This window comes from Macadamia integrifolia, chromosome 1, assembly GCF_013358625.1.
Source record: "Macadamia integrifolia cultivar HAES 741 chromosome 1, SCU_Mint_v3, whole genome shotgun sequence".
Taxonomy (NCBI): Eukaryota; Viridiplantae; Streptophyta; class Magnoliopsida; order Proteales; family Proteaceae; genus Macadamia; species Macadamia integrifolia.
The window spans coordinates 27,114,129-27,131,910 of NC_056557.1; the positions used below are offsets into that span (position 1 = coordinate 27,114,129).

At 40.3% G+C, this 17,782-nt stretch overlaps 1 protein-coding gene across 1 annotated transcript; it reads right to left on the minus strand.

Moving 5' to 3' along the window:
- Positions 1-11,851: 11,851 nt before the first annotated feature.
- Positions 11,852-13,134, minus strand: LOC122072850. Its single transcript, XM_042637283.1, has 2 exons — positions 12,226-13,134; positions 11,852-12,127 (listed from the first exon to the last, which is right to left on the minus strand). Exons 1-2 carry the CDS (start codon positions 13,132-13,134, stop codon positions 11,852-11,854), a joined length of 1,185 nt encoding a protein of 394 aa, XP_042493217.1.
- Between the last annotated feature and the right edge of the window lie 4,648 nt (positions 13,135-17,782).

Consider the following 17,782-nt stretch of genomic DNA (forward strand, 5'->3'; position numbering starts at 1 on the left):
ATTACACTTATACCGTTGATCAAACTGAACCAAAGGCTAATTGATCATGTGGGTGTGACTCTCTGTGTGTGTGAGAGGGAGGGAGAGAGAGAGAGAGAGAGAGAGAGAGATATTGACAGTGACTAACATGTAAAGGCACAAGTTGTTTCTCAATAAAAATAAAAGTCAACAAATATCACAGAGTGGGTGATAGCCTGGTAGGTGGAATCATGAAGACATCCTTAGTAAATATGCATAGGAAAAAAAAGTAAATATCTCTAAGGACACTTGGTCTCAAGTAAAACATAAAGCAAAAAGGGAAACCTATATGTAAAGATTCTACTTTGTCCCCAGACCTCAGTCATTCAGGTTGAAAGAGTAAAAGTGAACATGATCAGAATATGTGAAGAAAAGGAAATAAAGGGTGAGTGCGTAAATAGTATTTTGATTATGATTTGAACACAAGGCATTTACCATATACCTTGGACTCTAAACATAAAAGAAAATATCACAAAATGTGGGTGGTAACCATGATTTTTACTCAAAAATTTTGATTCTAAGGGTCTGAGCCGTGAATGGTGTCTATGATACCATTTGTTAGGAAAATATACCGAACGATACTCCATTCACAGATCTTAGAACACACACTATTTAAACAGAGTTGTAATATACAATGAACAGGAAAAAATGATGCTTTTAGGAAAAAAACCATACCCATACTGTGGTTTGGGAAGCCTACATAAGATTTCAAGTTGCTCGCACTTGAAAATTGGTTCCACAAACAAAGTTAATAACAAACTAGCTCTCTAGAGTCTTCTGCGGTCTCCCACACAACTCTGTGAGAAAACTGTGTTCTCACGTTGTGTGACTGTAGGGACTATAGAAACTACTTGTAGTAGTTCACCCAACTCTAACTACTCCCACAATAGCTGGGCAAGGCCTCCTTATAAGTGGATCGAACCACCATGGCCCAACAGATCACATACATTAGTGTGGCCCACAAAACCCAATAGATGATGCTGCTGCAGGTCAACCTCTTAGATTACTTATGTCCTCCCTTGACTTCGTCACCAAAGAAAAAACATTCATTGAACAGGTGAGGTCAGCTATCTTACAAAAATAAGATGTATGAGATCGGAGTTGGTTGCTTTCCATCATTTCAAGAAAAGAAGTGGTCTCTAATGGTGTTAGAGGAGACGCCTTCATGGCTAACAAGGTGGGTAACCGAAGAATGAGACCGACCTTCCTCTCCCAATAGTAGGACAATCCGTCATTTGGTTGACCTTGATAACCAACTTGTATTTTTATAATAAAAAAATCAAATAATAAGAACATAAATAAAGGGATGATAATAAGGATGGATATAAAATTGCTTCTTACTTATAGTAATATATAGAAAATGCAGCAAGAGAATAATGAAATGTTTCATCATTGTGAAGATGGTGGTGATACTGGTATGGTGTTACTGTGGCAACAAGAAGTGAACTTAAAGCAAATGTCAAAGCCATTGATTTTTTGTTGGATGAAGGAAGGGGAGGGGAGATAGTTGAATATTTATAACAGGGGAGGTAGTAGAGGGATATGTAATAAAAGGTATATAAACTTATACCGTTGATCGAATCGAACTAGAGGCTAATCGATTATGTCGGTGTGACTCTATGTGTGTGTGAAAGAAAGAGAGAGAGAGAGAGAGAGAGAGATTGACAATGACTAACACGTAAGGACACAAGTTATTTCTTGATAAAAATAAAATCCAGCAAATATCACAGGGTCGGTGATAGTCTGGTAGGTGGAATCATACATCCTTAGTAAATACGCATAGAAAAAAAAAAGTAAATATCTCTAAGGACACTAATTGGTCTCAAGTAAGTCATAAAACAAATAGGAGAGCCATAAGTAAAGATTCTACTTTGTCCCCAGACCTCAGTCATCTAGGTTGAAAGAGGAAAAGTGATCATGATCAGAATCTGAAGAAAATGAAATAATGGATGAGTGGATAATTAGTATTTTGATTATGATTTGAACATAAGGCATTGGCCATATACCTTGGACTCTAAGCATAAAAGAAAATATCACAAAGTGTGGATGGTAGGTAGAATCATGAAGACATCCATCCTTAGTAAATAAGCTTAGTAGAGAAAAAGAAAGTATCAGAGGGTGGTTGTATGGGTGAGCCTTCTAGTGGGTTGTACACGTGGTGCTCCCCCAGGTAGTTATGGGTCGACTTGGGTGATGGGCGCTAAGGAGAAGAATTGGATACATAAAAAAAAGAGAACAATATTTAAGAAAAAAAAAGAGAAAACAATTATAAATAAAATTGAAAAAGATTGAAGGCACATACCCCTGCTTTCTAGCAATATTCTGATTGAATTACTTAGTAAAATAAATAAAGTGGAGGGGGGGGTAATCAATATTCTGATTGTGATTTGAACACAAGTGATTGACTATATACCCCTGGACTCTAAGCATAAAATAAAATATCACATAGTGTGGGTAGTAAGTGGAATCATGAAGACATCCATCCTTAGTAAATATGTATAGTAGGGAAAAAGAAAGTATCAGAGGAGTCAGGATCAAGTCCTCATATGAGAACCATTATTGTATGATGCTAGATCCGCACTTGAAATCCACTTCATCTCTCTCTTCTTGCAAAAGGCCGAGAGATTGAGTGGATTTCAGTTGTATATCAAGCATTATATGAGAATGGTTCTCATACGAGAACCTGATCCAAACTAGTAACAGTGGGTGTTGAACCAAACTGGTATCAGAGAGTGGTTGTGTGGGCGAGCCTCCTCCATACCATCCAACTCTCTCAACGAGTTGAGGCATATGTACCTATAGTATGTTCTCCATATTAATAAAAATAGTACTTATTGGAAAATGAACTTGTGGCTTGTCCATCACCCAGCTCCATCAACCTTGTAAATAGACTACCATTGCCCGGATAAGATCCTGCAATTTTATGAGAATCAAAAGTAACCTCTTCCCCATTAGTGAAAAATAAAAAATACCCCCTTATTAAGTCTGCAGGCGGGTCACATTATATTAATTAATAGTTGAATGTTAAAAGAATCACCCAGCGGTCCCAACTCTATCAACCTTGCAAATCTGTTGCTATTACCCGAATGAGGCCCTACAATTGTGTGAGAATCAAAAGTAACATCAGCTGACGTAATAATTGTTGCATTCAAAATTGACGTACCATTTGTTAGGCATTAAAAAGAAAAAAAAGAAAAAAAAAGCAGTGTAATCCAAAAAGCTAATAATTTCATGTCTACCCTATAAGAGATGTCCATTCACTTGTCACATTTTCAATTGTATCTTTGTGATTCTCAATCCAAGTCCATGCATTATTGTTTATTATTTTTAAGATAATTTTTGCATTAAAAAGTATTGGGTAATAATTGTTGCATTAAAACTCACGTACCATTTGTTAAGTATTAACAAGAAAAATGATTTAAAAAAAAAATCTTACAATTTCATGTCTACCCTATAAGAGATGTCCATTCATTCATCATGTTTTCAATTGTATCATTGAATGTAGGACTTGGCCTTACTGATATTTGTCTGGTAGCCCTACCAAAAAAAAAAAAAAAAAAGAAAAAATATCTCTAGTAGATCGATGTGGATTTTGATGTGAATCAAAATATTCACTATCCAAGTCATTGATTTTTAAAAGAACTCTATTTTTGGCTAAGTCAGACTATACTAACAATAAGGATAGACAAAGAAAATGTAGGTAGTAGAGTTACAACCAAGCCAGGTTTCTTAAAATTCAACCCAATCTTAGGTTCCTTAATTTATCTCAAGCCTAGTCTAACCCGAAGTCGGACAAGGATATCTCAATCCAACTAAACTTTTTTACGGAGGTCAAATATTTGACTATAAAGAAAAATGTTAAGAAATGTGACGTTACAAAGGAGGATATTGTTACTGATGATATGATTATTGATCTCTTAACTAAAGGTCTTCACCCTTGTGTTTTTGAGAGACATGTCATTAACATAAGCTTAGGAGTATCATGGGATGCGGTTATTTAGTGAAAGATATTTTGTTTTTGCACTATTGTGCAAATTTTCATCTACACTTTTACCTTTTGGTAATTTTTTGGATTATATATTAACTGACTTATGCATGTAATTCTATTTAATAAAACACAGTTTTATTATAACTGTTATATTTAGCATATGGGTGTTTTATATGTTGGCATTGTAGGTATCATGGACCTCCGCCGGGATTACGATATGGAGCGTGGCGCGTGTACACACGCTGGGGTTCAACCCTAATGAGATGAGATAATATCCCCTGCTCATCAAATGCCAAGGGGGGGATACACGTTATGGGTAAAAGGGAGTCGCCACCTAGAAAGGGTCTAGGACCCATAAATGTCTCCCCCAATCAAGGGAGAGAGACTAATGACTTTGATGGATAAGGCTAGTTTGCACCAAGATTCTGGGCAAGTGTCAAGTGACAGATTGAGAAGGTGTTAAGCATCTAGTCTGCCCAGCCCTAAGGCCGGTCTCTTTTTGTTTGACCAAAGTTTGTTTGTACCCTACTAACTAATCCTAAATCTAGGTCACTGAAAACCCTAAACTAGGTATCTAAGCATGACATGTGAAAATCCTAAACCAAGCGTCTAAATTATGCTAGCTAAGTTATGATGTAAATAATGAAACAATTACGCTAATTAAATAAGCCTAAATGATTTAATTAATGTATTATGAGTCTTAGATTAAGCTAATTAAATAAGCCTAAACCTAGGATTAGTTTAGCAACTTATGAAACCCTAAATTAAACTAATTCGATTAATTGAGCCCGACCTAGATGGATGATCAATGAATTTGTGAGATCCTAAATTGAATTAATTAAAATTATTAAACCCAATCCCTAGTAATTTGTGAAATAAGTTATTGCAATCCTACTTAATCTAATTGGTAAAAAAAATTTTAAATTAACTGGGGCCTTATTAAATTAGAAAAGTTAAATGGGCTAATTACATTAAATGGAAGCATTTTACTAGTCTACCTAATCTAGTTTAGGAAGATTAAACTGACCTATGTTTTAATTAAATAAATTATGAAACCTAATTGCCCTAATTGTGTTTATCTTGAGCTAATCCTAAAATAAATTAAGCTCTTTATCATCGAATCATCAAGTATCAAAAACATGTTAATAAACACGAAGCATGGCAAACATGATATTGGCTAACCTATCTAAATCTAATGATTATTAATATGGCAAGATATCCGAATCTAAATTAAATATACAATTAATTCTAAAGGGACACACTATTTGAGATAAAAAGAAATGGACCGAAACGGATTCATTTTTATCAACCCGAGAACCTAAGTAACGCACCTAATGCTACGAGCCGGTTTGAGGGGGGGGCCAGCCACTCCCGTACTGACCTACGTCCTAAACTACGGCCCATAAACCCATTTGCTGATTCAAAATCCTAATTTAATAGAAATTAGTGAAACCCTATGGTTATCATATGATTCAAAAATAATGAGCAAAAGCCAATTGGTTTCAGCCCTTGATCCTAGGACTCCATATGGAATCCCCTAAAAGTATTAATTGAAACATGACGAATTAATTGAAACACGGCGAAGGAAAAGGTGAAATAGGAGAAATATCACACAATGATAGGGGTTGGGGGTCATATTACAATTTGAATTACAAAAATAAATAAATAAATAAATAAAATAAAAAAACTGGAATGAATAAACAAAAGAAAATTAACACAAAAAAAAGAAAATAAAATAAAAAAGAGATAGAAGAGAAGGAGATGGGGTTTCGGCCATAGTAAAAGAGAAAGGAAGAGAGGAAGAAGAAGAAGGAGCAGAGGGGACTGGTTTTCTATTACAGGGAAGAAGAAGAAGGAAAGGAAGAAGGGCTGGGGGAAGTGGGTTCGGTTAGGAGGCTCGGTTAAGAGGAACAGAAGAAGAAGAAGAAGGAGGAGGTGAATAGGTGGTTGCAGGTTCATGGATATGGCAGCAAGGAACAGAAAAGAAAAAGAAGAAGGAGAGAAGAAGAAGAGGTGTTCGGTTGCAGCAGCAGGGAAGAAGTGGATATGGCAGCAAGGAACAAAAAAGAAAAAGAAGAAGGAGAGAAGAAGAAGAGGTGTTCGGTTGCAGCAGCAGGGAAGAAGAAGAAGAAGAAGAAGAGGTGCAGGTTCGGTTGCAGTAGCAGGGAAGAAGAAGAGAAAAAAGAAGAAGAAGAAGAAGAAGAGGTGCAGGTTTGGTTGCAGCAGCAAGGAAGAAGAAGAGAAAAAGAAGAAGAAGAAGAAGAGGTGCAAGTTCGGTTGCAGTAGCAGGGAAGAAGAAGAGAAAAAGAAGAAGAAGAAGAAATGCAGGTTCGGTTGCAGCAGCAGGGAAGAAGAAGAGAAAAAGAAGAAGAAGGAGAAGAAGGAGAAGAAGAAGAAGAAGAAGAAGAAGGGAGGAGAAAGGTGAAAAAGGGGCGGGTAGTTTGTTTGGAGAAGAAAAAGAAGAGTAGAGATGGGGAATAGGTTAGGGCTGAGATCCTAATCTAAGGATCTAGATTAAAAGAACAAAAAAGAATTTAAAAAAAAAACTAAACCAAATCAAATCCACTTAAGTAAACATGTTAAATAAAAAAAAAACCAATTAAACCTAATTAATCTAAAAGAATCAATTAAATCTAAATACCTTTGATTGGACCGGAATAAATCAATTCACATCTAATAAACCGTATTGAACCAAACTGAAACTAATTAAACATAATTAATCTAAATAAATAATATATTAATAAATTAGAAACTAATCTATTGAATTAGATAAACTAGTTCTAAATTGCAATTAGGAGAAGAAAAATACCTTAAACCCGGCTTTAATCAAGAAACAAGGGGAGATAACCCTTGTGCTTCAAGCCCAAAATCGAACCGAACCGAACTAGGTCTCCCGGCTCAAGGAAGGATTACATATTCAAAATTTTATACTGGGAGAGATTCTTTATTTAGACAGAGAGAATTAGCAAAAACCTTCATGGGGCCATATTCCTTCTTCCAAATTTTTTTTTCTTCTCCTCCCTTTGGAAGAGAGGAAGGGCTATACTTATAGCTTTGGGATTTGAGACAATTCTCTCTTATTTCTAATGTGAGACTAAAAAACTAGAGAGAATTGTCCAAAAAGGCATGTTTTTGGACAAAGGGGTTTGGGCGCCATGTGGCACTCCTTGATTGTTCGGAATGGAATCTAATACCGAACTTTGGAGTCAACTTTCGGGGTTCATATCTTTCAAACCGTTTGTCGGAATTCGATGTGTAATATGTCGTTAGAAAGCTCAGTCCGAGTACTATCCAATGATGTGAGACACGATTGTAGTCTCGGCTAGGAACCTTTACAAAAATATACATAAAGTAGGGACCCAGATCATATAATGAAAGAGAGAATCAGGCATCGATTCGCACAGTTCTCGTATCAAAGTGTAATGTCCGACTTGAGGGGACAAACAACAATAATCCACAACATCAAATTCTAATTTTTGAAAACATTTTCTCTTGGAATTTTATAGGAAAAAATGGTCATTTTCTACTCTAAGTTTGAAAATTCTCCAAGTTTAAAATATCCAATATGTAATTCTTCATATTGTCATCATTGCCGGGGGGTGACAAAATTCGGTGTCTACAGATTGACCCTCTTTGACCGAGACCTGTGTAACAGTCAAAAGACAAAGAAAAGAACACACCATTTTGTCACCAAGAGCAATATACTACCGACATCTGGCTTAAGGATGGCGGAGGTGCAAATGCAAATACAAAACAAGCGATAAGACCAGAGGTAGGAAATATCGATCGATAACACATGTGAAATCAGGTAGCATGTGGGTGCTACTATAATTGAAAACCTGCCGTGGTTGGTCAATATAGAGGTAATGCCCAAACTGTATGATGCCAAAAAGACTAGCCGCGTCTGTCAAGGATTCTCGTGACGCACAGCGGTGAGCTGGATACAAGCTCGTGAGGACTCTCGTCCTTGGCACGTGAGATGAACCTTGGGATTCTCTACAGGGGATGATCATCCTCGCACAGCGGTGCTCAGCTGGGATCAACAACGGTGCTCAGTTGTGATCCTAAGAATTCTCAAAAAGTTGGTGCGGATAGTCCATATTGGCAGTCGTGCAAGACTATGAACCTTGGGATTCTCTGCAGGGGATGATTATCCTCGCACAACGGTGCTAAGTTGAGATCAACAACGGTGCTCGATTGTGATCCTAAGGATTCTCAAAAAGTTGGTGTGGATAGTCCTCACGCAGCAGTGCTCAGCTGGGATCGATAGCTGTGCTCAGCTATGATCCTAAGGATTCTCGACAAATTGGTGCGGATAGTCCACCCAGTCGTGCACGACTATGAACCTTGGGATTCTCTGAAAGGGATGATCATCCTCGCACAACGATGCTCAACTGGGATCAACAACGGTGCTCGGTTGTGATCCTAAGGATTCTCAAAAAGTTGGTACCAACGATGTGTTTGGTTGTGCACCTACATTGGAATTAGCAAAGGAAAACTTGGGAGATTCTGGATCTCAAATACCTGAATAAGGACATGAAGCTTAGCAAAGTTAGCAACAAACAACTGCATTGAATTTAAGAGATCGCAATGGTGTTCGAGATGCCATCACATGCCGAATCTACGAGAGGTCTAGATCCGAAAGCCAAGGGGCTTGGAAAGCGCACCATCATACGAAGCTTAATGGTTAGTAAAAACACACAAAGCCTATATGTTCATGAAGGAGAATTTTGTTAGTAAATTGATCATCATAAGGACAAAATCTTTTCATTGAAAGGGAAAAAAATGGCGCCACGACTACTACAAGTTTTGAAAAGCAGAAAGGTGGGGAACGACTCCTCAGTAAATGCTGCCCAAACCAAAAGATCTTCAATTTAACAAACTTAACCTAGGCGAGCCAAATGGTTCCATGAGGCTACAATGGAATTCACCAAACCTTCTGTTAAAGCCTTTGTGATAGGCGCGGTACCCACATCCCCTAGAGCACCCTGAGATAAACCGAATTGACGCATGAAGCGAGCCGGTATGTAGAAGGAGATATGGGATATGCCTAACAACCTGACATACTCACAGCCAGAAGTGTGAAAAACAAGGTTCCGAACTGACCACCAATGGACTTCCCACCTGATACTTCGCTCCATGAGGACTCCCAGTCACTCAGGCCAATTTGTTGCATCGTGGTAGTTAAAGGTCTGAATTCGCTTGAAATACTGAAACGGTTCCAAATGAGCTGTAACCAAAGGTTGGACCAATTGAAGGCACTTGACTAACCATACCTGGAGGAGGGCGAAGCACCCATTAAAGTCACTGGTGCGAAAATTTCGACGACCTGTCATAATATCAAGTCCTCTCAAAGTCTCTGCCAAAACAGTAGGGATAATGTCACAACTTCCGGATGACGTTGATGATAATGGGTAAGCCTCCACACTTGGGGGAATGCAACAGATAACGAGTGATCATGCAAAAAAGGAAAGCATTCCTTTGATGCACCCTAAAGCTTTCAGTATTTGATCGAAATGGGGCAAACTCCTGGATAATAGCATAAAGATTGATTCGATCACTTGCCATGAAACGCCTCGCCTCTTTAGCACTCCAACCAAAAAATTTTCAAATTTCTATCAAGCTAACGGGTTGCAGTGTTGGGCGAAAAACATCTCCCCGATGATTGTAAACAAGACAAGCTCAAAATTCTTCCAGAGTAGGGCAAATTTCCACAGTTCCGAATAAAAAAACATGAAGTTCTCAGATCCAGAAATGAGATGCCTCATGTATCAAAGCACGACATGGACTGATGTGCTGGAGCTGAAAGAGTGCATAAAGGTGCACTTCTTCAAGGACTTCAGGGTCGTCGTCCCTCATTGCTACCATCCATCGGTGGAAAGCAACATCCATGATAATAATGGGAGCAACAAAACACAACTAGGATTTCCTGGGTACATCGTAAAATGTAAGTTAAGGAAAGGAACAACTTATAGGAAAATATCATATGACACATCCACCAAAAGTATATTGATTCTTTTTTTTCGCTTGTCATTTGCAAAAGCTAAGAACCCTTTGAGCCAAGTTAGAAAATGTAAGATTGGTCTCTCAGATGACTGCAATCATGTCTGGGCCCAAACCCTAAACTAAAACAGATGTTAAGACACACAAACCGAAGGAAACTAACCCGATGGTTCTGCCACGGGTAGAGTAAGGATACTACTTTGGATAGCGACCTCACGAGAGGGATCACGCTGACTAAAGAAAAAGTTAAGCTAAAAGAGGGGCTATTGAAAACTCTTCGGAACCGTCGAATAGGAGAACGGTAGATGGAGTCTTCGAGCCAGATCAAGACAATTATTTGCAAGGATGACGAGTTCACGGGTGAAATCACGTCAATCAAAATAGTCATTTTGAAAAAAAGGACTAAAGATGCAAACTCTTTGGAATCCGCCAAATTTGAGAGACGGTGGAAAGAGTTCTTAGTTGGACTCGATGACCTCCTGATGATAAGAGTAGCGAGAAACCATTTGTCTGAAAGGGGAAAGGGATAGCTAAAAATGAAAAATTAGGTCCAACCCGCTATGAGGTGTGGCGGAAATTGACCGAGCTCAATTCTGACTTTCAAGCTGCCTACGAATCCTAAAAATTTTAGGAATCAAGTCGAGCATAGTTCATGCCTCAAAGGCAGTTTTCCTTCATTGCATTCCCCTTTTTTTCTTTTTCTTTTTTTGAATGCGGAGGCTAAACATAATACTTTTTCAGCTGATCTAAGTTGGTCAGGTACTGCAGTTCTTGACCATCAAGATCTACAAGGCGTATTGCCTTCCCCGGGAGGATTTCCTTCACCGCAAAAGGGCCACTCCAGTTTGGCCTAAACTTGCCTCTCGGGTCATGAATGGGTGCTCTCTACTCCTTTAAAACCAAATCTCTAACTTCCAAGGAACGTGGGTGGACTTTTTTGTTGAAAGCCCTTGCAACTTGCAGTTGATATTTCTTCATGTTGTCCATTGCCTTCATCCTTTTTTCATCAATGAGGTTCAACTCCTCGTACCCTGACTTGAGCCAATCCACTTCTGGAATCTGACTCTCTATGAGGATTCTAAGAGAGGGGACCTCTAGCTCAACCGGGAGGACTGCTTCCATCCCATATACTAAAGAGTACGGAGTTACCCCAGTTGGAGTTCTAATAGATGTCCGATAAGCCCATAAGGCATAAGGTAATTTGTCAGCCCAATCATTGTTCCTATTAGCCATCTTTTGGAGTATGACCTTCAAGTTTTTGTTTACCACTTCAACCGCTCCATTGGTTTGAGGGCGATAAGGAGAAGACCTGTGCCTTGCAATCCTAAATTGCTCACACAACTCCTGTGTCTTGCCCCTAAAATGTTGACCTTAGTCAGAAATCACCTCATGGGGCATCCCATGTCGGCAAATGATATGTTCTTGCAAAAATTTGGCTACCTTTGCAGCTGTGAGTTTTGCGTATGACTGAGCCTCTACCCATTTGGTGAAGTAATCAATAGCTACCAACACAAACTCGTGCCCGTTCGAAGCTTTGGGGTTAATTTTTTCGATCACATCGATACCCCAAGTGGAAAAAGGCCACGGAGAACTCAGCGTGTGCAATTCTGTTGGGGGCACAGGGATGAGGTTGGCAAAAATCAGACATTTATGGCACTTCTTCACAAATTCTGTGCAAACGGCTTCTAGTGTATTCCAAAAACACCCTAAGCAGAGAATTTTCTTAGCCAACATACGAGCATTCATGCGAGGGCCACAGATTCCCTGATGTACTTGCTTCAAGATTGTTTGTGCTTGATCTTCATCCACGCACACCAGTTGTACACCATCAAAAGATCGCTTCTATAAAATATCTTCGTGTAATATGAATTGGGTGGCATAACGCCTCAGGAACCTTTTATCTCCTTGGGTAGCATCTGCAGGGTACTTCCCCTCTCTGATAAAATCCATAATATGAGCAAACCAAGGCCTACCATCTACTGTCAGGGCATTGACGAAGCCTTGATGTGAAGGATGATCTCTCCGATCTATAATGAATGGTTGTATTTGCTCACTAGGACCAAAATCAACCATCGATGCGAGAGTAGCCAAAGCATCGGCAAACCTATTATTGTCCCTCTGGAAATAGTCAAAACTAATTTCTGTGAATAGCTTCATTAGAGACTCTACACACCCTTGGTATGGTTTTAACTTTTCCTCCTTTGTTTTCCACTTACCTTGGACTTGGCATATGACAATCGACCAATCTCCGTATCTTCCAATCTTTTGACCCCAATAGAGATGGCTGCTTTCAATCCCATGAGGCAAGCTTCATACTCGACCATATTGTTGGTGCACTCAAAGTCCAACCTATATGCCATGGGCATGTTCAACCCTTCAGGAGTTATAAGTAGAACTCCGGCTCCGCATCCTTTGTGATTGGTGGCTCCATCAAAGAACATTTGCCAAATGCCAACCTCATCTTCAACCTCAACAGAAACTACATCTTCATCTGGAAATATGTCATTCAAAGGCCTTGTATCAACAACTGGATGTGCGGATAGGTGTTCAATGATGACACTACCCTTGATGGACTTTTGGGTGACATACACAATGTTAAACTCCGCTAAGAGCAATAACCAATGTGCTAATTTGCCCGTCAACGCGGGTTTCTCAAAAAGATACTTGATGGGATCCATTCTGGATACCAAAAAGACTGAATAGGTCAACATGTAATGTCTCAACCTCCTTGTTGCCCAAACCAAAGCTGCACAAGTCTTCTTCAGGGTTGTGTACCTTGTCTCATAGTCTGTGAACTTCTTACTAAGGTAATAAATTACTTGCTCTGTATGCCCATCTGGACCTTGCTGAGCCACCATGGATCCCATGGAGGTGTCTACTACAGAGAGATACAACAACAATGGCCTTCTGGGAGTAGGGGGAATGAGGATTGGTGGGTCTACCAGGTAGCTCTTGATGCGATCAAAAGCCAATTGGCACTGAGGATTCCACCTCTTAGGTTGATCCTTTTTCAGTAATTTGAAAATCGGCTCACATATGGTTGTTAGTTGAGAAATGAACCGACTAATGTATTGGATCCTTCCTAAAAACCCTCGAATTTCCTTCTCCGTTTGAGGAGGTGACATTTCTGTTATCGCTTTGATTTTGGATGGGTCAATCTCAATGCCTCTCTCACTTACCATGAACCCCAAAAGCATACCACCTGCACCCCAAATACACATTTTTGTGGGTTCATTCTCAGTTTGAACTCCTTGATCCTGTCAAAGAAAACCCTCAAAGCCTTAAAGTGCCCTTCTTGATTAATCGACTTGACAATCATGTCATCTATATACACCTCCACTTCTTTGTGTATCAAATCATGCAAGATAGTGGTGGCGGCCCTTTGGTAGGTAGCACCGGCATTTTTCAAACCAAAAGGCATCACCCTGTATCTATAAGTGCCCCAATCCGTAGTGAAAGAAGTCTTGTCTTTATCTTTGGGATTCATTTGGATCTGATTGTAACCAGAAAACCCATCCATGAATGATAGAAGCGCTTGCCCCGCAGTATTATCCACTAAAAGATCGATGTGTGGTAAGGGAAAATTATCTTCGGGGCTTGCCCTATTAATGTCCCTATAATCCACACATGCCCTGATCCGACCATCCTTCTTTGGTACAACTACGACATTTGCCAATCATTCAATATACCTCGTTACCTCAATGAACCCTACACTGAGTTGCTTGGCAATCTCCTCTTTTACCATCAAAGCCCAATCCGGACGCATACGCCGAATCTTTTGTTGGAACGGCTTTGTATCAGAGAAAAGAGGGAGATCATGTTGAACTGTGCTAGCATCAATACTGGGCATATCAGCGTATGACCAAGCAAACACCTCCTCAAATTCTTTTAAGAGCTCGATTAATTGGGTTGTCTCTTGCTCATCAAGGGACATGCCAAGTCTAACCTCCTGGGGATCATATTCTAACCCCAAATTTATCAGTCTAAAATCCTCACAGATAGGTTTGGCCTTCTTTTCCTTTAAAGCTTTTAATGATTTGAGAAATTCAGGCGATGGTTCATCGCAACATTCATCATCAGGAGATGGAGGGGATAGGGAAGAGGAAGAAGCAATATACTCGAAAGAATTAATTTCATTAATAACTGGGACAATTACATCAAACTTAGCTCCGACTGGAACCGACACTGCATAAGTGGAAATACCTTCTCTAACATGGAGAGAAATAGAAGGAGAAACAACTAGTGGACTGCCTACAAACTTAAAGGACTTAGGCCCAGACATGGCTGACTCTTCAGGTATAAATTTCAGCTCCTCAGGGTAAACAAACTCATCCAAATAGCTCCAGTTAGGAATGACGCCCTCAACACGATGAATCAACAAGTGGGGTGAAGGTATCTCAGATTCATTGGCCCCACCAATCATCATAATCTCCTCATCGAAGAGACCGCTAACATCTAGGTCTTCCTTCAACTCTGACTTTACAGGCTCTTTTAAACTAGAAGTGACAACATCAGCCAGAAGGGGGAAAGTAAATCCTCTAAGATCTCCAACGTTGGTCGCCTCTGCTTGGCTACTCTTCATTGATATAAAAATGATGAGGGAAGTCGGGTCAAATTTCCTAAATCTTCCTACAAGGCGTTAACTGTTCGATGCTGAGGAAGGAGATTTGTGGCAACATTGGGTCGTTTGACCCGGATTTCAAACTTCTTTGCATCAAGCAGATCTTGGATTGCCTCCTGCAACTTGTAACATCTATCTATTGTGTGACCTTGCTGAGAATGGTAGTCACAAAACAGGTTTGGATTGAACCAATCAGGTTTCCGCTCAAGTAAGGGTCTAGGCTCTGGCTTGACTATAAGACCGGCCTGAAGCAAACGATTCAAAACTGAACTCAAAGAAGTCCCCAAGTCAGTGAACTACCTTCGAGGACGACGGGGAGCGGGGGTTGCACCTTGCTCAATCACAAATGGCATTGCCGGAGTAGGCAAGGCTGGCGTTGTGGGAAGAATAGCCATCATGGCATTAGAGCCCGAATTCCTCTATTAGGTAGTAGGTTTTCTGTTACTACTAGCCTCCTTAGCAAGTTTGCTGTACTTGGGGGGCTCTTCTTGGGCGAGGGCATCTTCGACCTGCTGGGCTGCCATTCTGAGTCCATCAAATGTCAATATTTCCTGGTCAAACAACACATCCTTGTAGGGACCACACACCGACCTCATGATCATGGAAATCTGATCTCGCTCACTTGGTCGATCCCTCATCATGGATGCTTTGTCACAGAAACGCCTCAAATACTTAGTGAACACTTCATTCGGCATTTGCCTTGTCGTTTTCAATTCTCTTCTTGTTAATTCCACTTTAGTATTGTAGCCATACTGTTTAGTGAAAGCTCTTATAATGTCCTCCCAAGTGAGAGAGGATGCCTTGTCTAAAGACATAAGCCAATGGTGAGCCGCACCGGTTAGAGAGAATTGAAAAGCTTGACCCAACATTTCATCTGTGAACCTCTTTATCTCAACTGTCTAATGAAAGACTTCAAGTGGGTACGGGGATCCCCAGTTCCATCGAACTTGTCACATGTCCACTTAAACCTTTATGGCAAGATTGCTTGGGGAAAAAAGCATAGCCCCTCAGTTTCAAAATTTTGGTCTTCTGCCCCTTTCATATTCCTTATAATGTGCTCCAAACGGTTGACCTGATCCTTTAATTCTTTTTTCTCTTGATCCTCAACTGCCCTGGCGGCAGGAGCATGACATAGAAGTCATACTCATCCTCGGTCGGGTAGGGAGGTTGGGGAACAAACCTAGGAGCTTGAGGGCGACTCCATTGATCCAGAACCTCTTCCCTTGGTGCGACCATATGCGTGCGTACCACCTCCGTGAGGTTGGCCATCATTTCCTCTAGCTTGGCCATTCGACCATCCATGTTATCCAAAGGTGGTTATGGAGGAATGCATGCCATCGAGAACCACTGAATGATGGTCCTGAGAGGTTGCTAGGACAATCCCAACTAAGTGGGATGAACGAGAAAGGCTGATTGGGGTAAGATGTTGGCGGCATTGACTGGTACCAGAAAAGGACAAATATAGATGGTGAGATGGCAATACACAACACTCTCCTACTTGAACACAAGACTAGCCAAACATACGCAAACAAGGACGACCAGACCAAACAAGAGTTAGCTCAAATGAGAGTGGCATCAACTTAGTGGCATACTTAAAGAAGTGTGCCTAAGTTGAAGAGACTCTTAAGTGATGGATCAAGCAAGGGTGGTTCCTGTAAGAACACTTATGTAGGCGACTCTACACTGAATCAATCATAAAAAACCGTGGTGGACGAATTTGGGTCCACCGTTGACATCGAGGTAGCATGTGTGAAACCTTTACCAGGTTGAGACCTATACCACATCGGACTGGTGGTGTTAGCATATAGCCACGGTACCAATCATACGGTGCAGTTGTAAGAATCAACAACTGGTGTAGTTATAAACACTGGCACCTTTAATGTTAATGATAAATCCAATCCTTCCATTAGTGGATGGTAGATTGAGACGGGTAAAAAATGACTACAAGGGGTTGCAACATGAACCGCAAACAATATTACATTAGTTGTGTTGATCCTAGTCATTGGTTCTATGTCCAAGTACATGATGCATGTTGGCTAGGTTTAGGACCGGTAAGGCTACCTTGACAAGACCGATATACCTATCACCTGTATACACGGAATGAATCAGAGGCACGTGGTCCCTTTGTTATACCAATAGGGGAATAGCTCGAGCAGATCGATCTCAGAGTGTTAACCAATAGCGTCTCTTTGGGCACACCTAAATGCGTGCGATCTCCCTCAAGCATGCAAGGTAACACCCTCGCCGATAAGTTCCGTATTCCAGACCTAAATGGCACGGTATCAACGGGTGTGATGTAACTGGGGGTAGCCCAAACATATGTGAGGGACCCTGGCAGCTACACCACGGGGTGAATAAGGGTAAGGCATGCTGTGCTCAATGCAAGAAGTGTATGCAAGTGATGAAAAGTGAAAAATAACATGTCAATATACAAACAATAAGGTACAAACAAAGCTATACAATCAATGATCAATCAAGAGTCTGATGTCCCCAGTGGAGTCGCCACTATAGGTATCATGGACCTCCGTCGAGATCGCGATATGGCGCGTAGCACGTTTACACACGCTGGGGTTCGACCCTAATGAGATGAGATAGTATCCCCTGGTCATCAAATGCCAAGGGGGGATACACGTTATGGGTAAAAAGGAGTCGCCACCTAGAAAGGGTCTAGGACCCATAAATGTCTCCCCCAATCAAGCGAGAGAGACTAATGACTTTGATGGATAAGGCTGGTTTGCACCAAGATTATGGGCAAGTGTCAAGTGACAGATTGGGAAGGTGTTAAGCACCCAGTCTGCTCAGCCCTAAGGCCGGTCTCTTTTTGTTTGACCAAAGTTTATTTGTACCCTACTAACTAGTCCTAAATCTAGATCACTGAAAACCCTAAACTAGGTATCTAAGCATGACATGTGAAAACCCTAAACCAAGTGTCTAAATTATGCTAGCTAAGTTATGATGCCAATAATGAAATGATTACGCTAATTGAATAATCCTAAATGATTTAATTAATATATTATGAGTCTTAGATTAAGCTAATTAAATAAGCCTAAACCTAGGATTAGTTTAGCAACTTATGAAACCCTAAATTAAACTAATTCGATTAATTGAGCCTGACCTAGATGGATGATCAATGAATTTGTGAGATCCTAAAT

Coding starts and splice junctions, on each gene's coding strand:
- LOC122072850 (XM_042637283.1), bottom strand. CDS start 13,134: ATGTCACCTCCTCAAACGGAGAAGGAAATTCGAGGGTTTTTAGGAAGG. Junction 12,128..12,225: donor TGTCATATGCCAAGTCCAAG/GTAAGTGGAAAA, acceptor GACTATTTCCAG/AGGGACAATAATAGGTTTGC.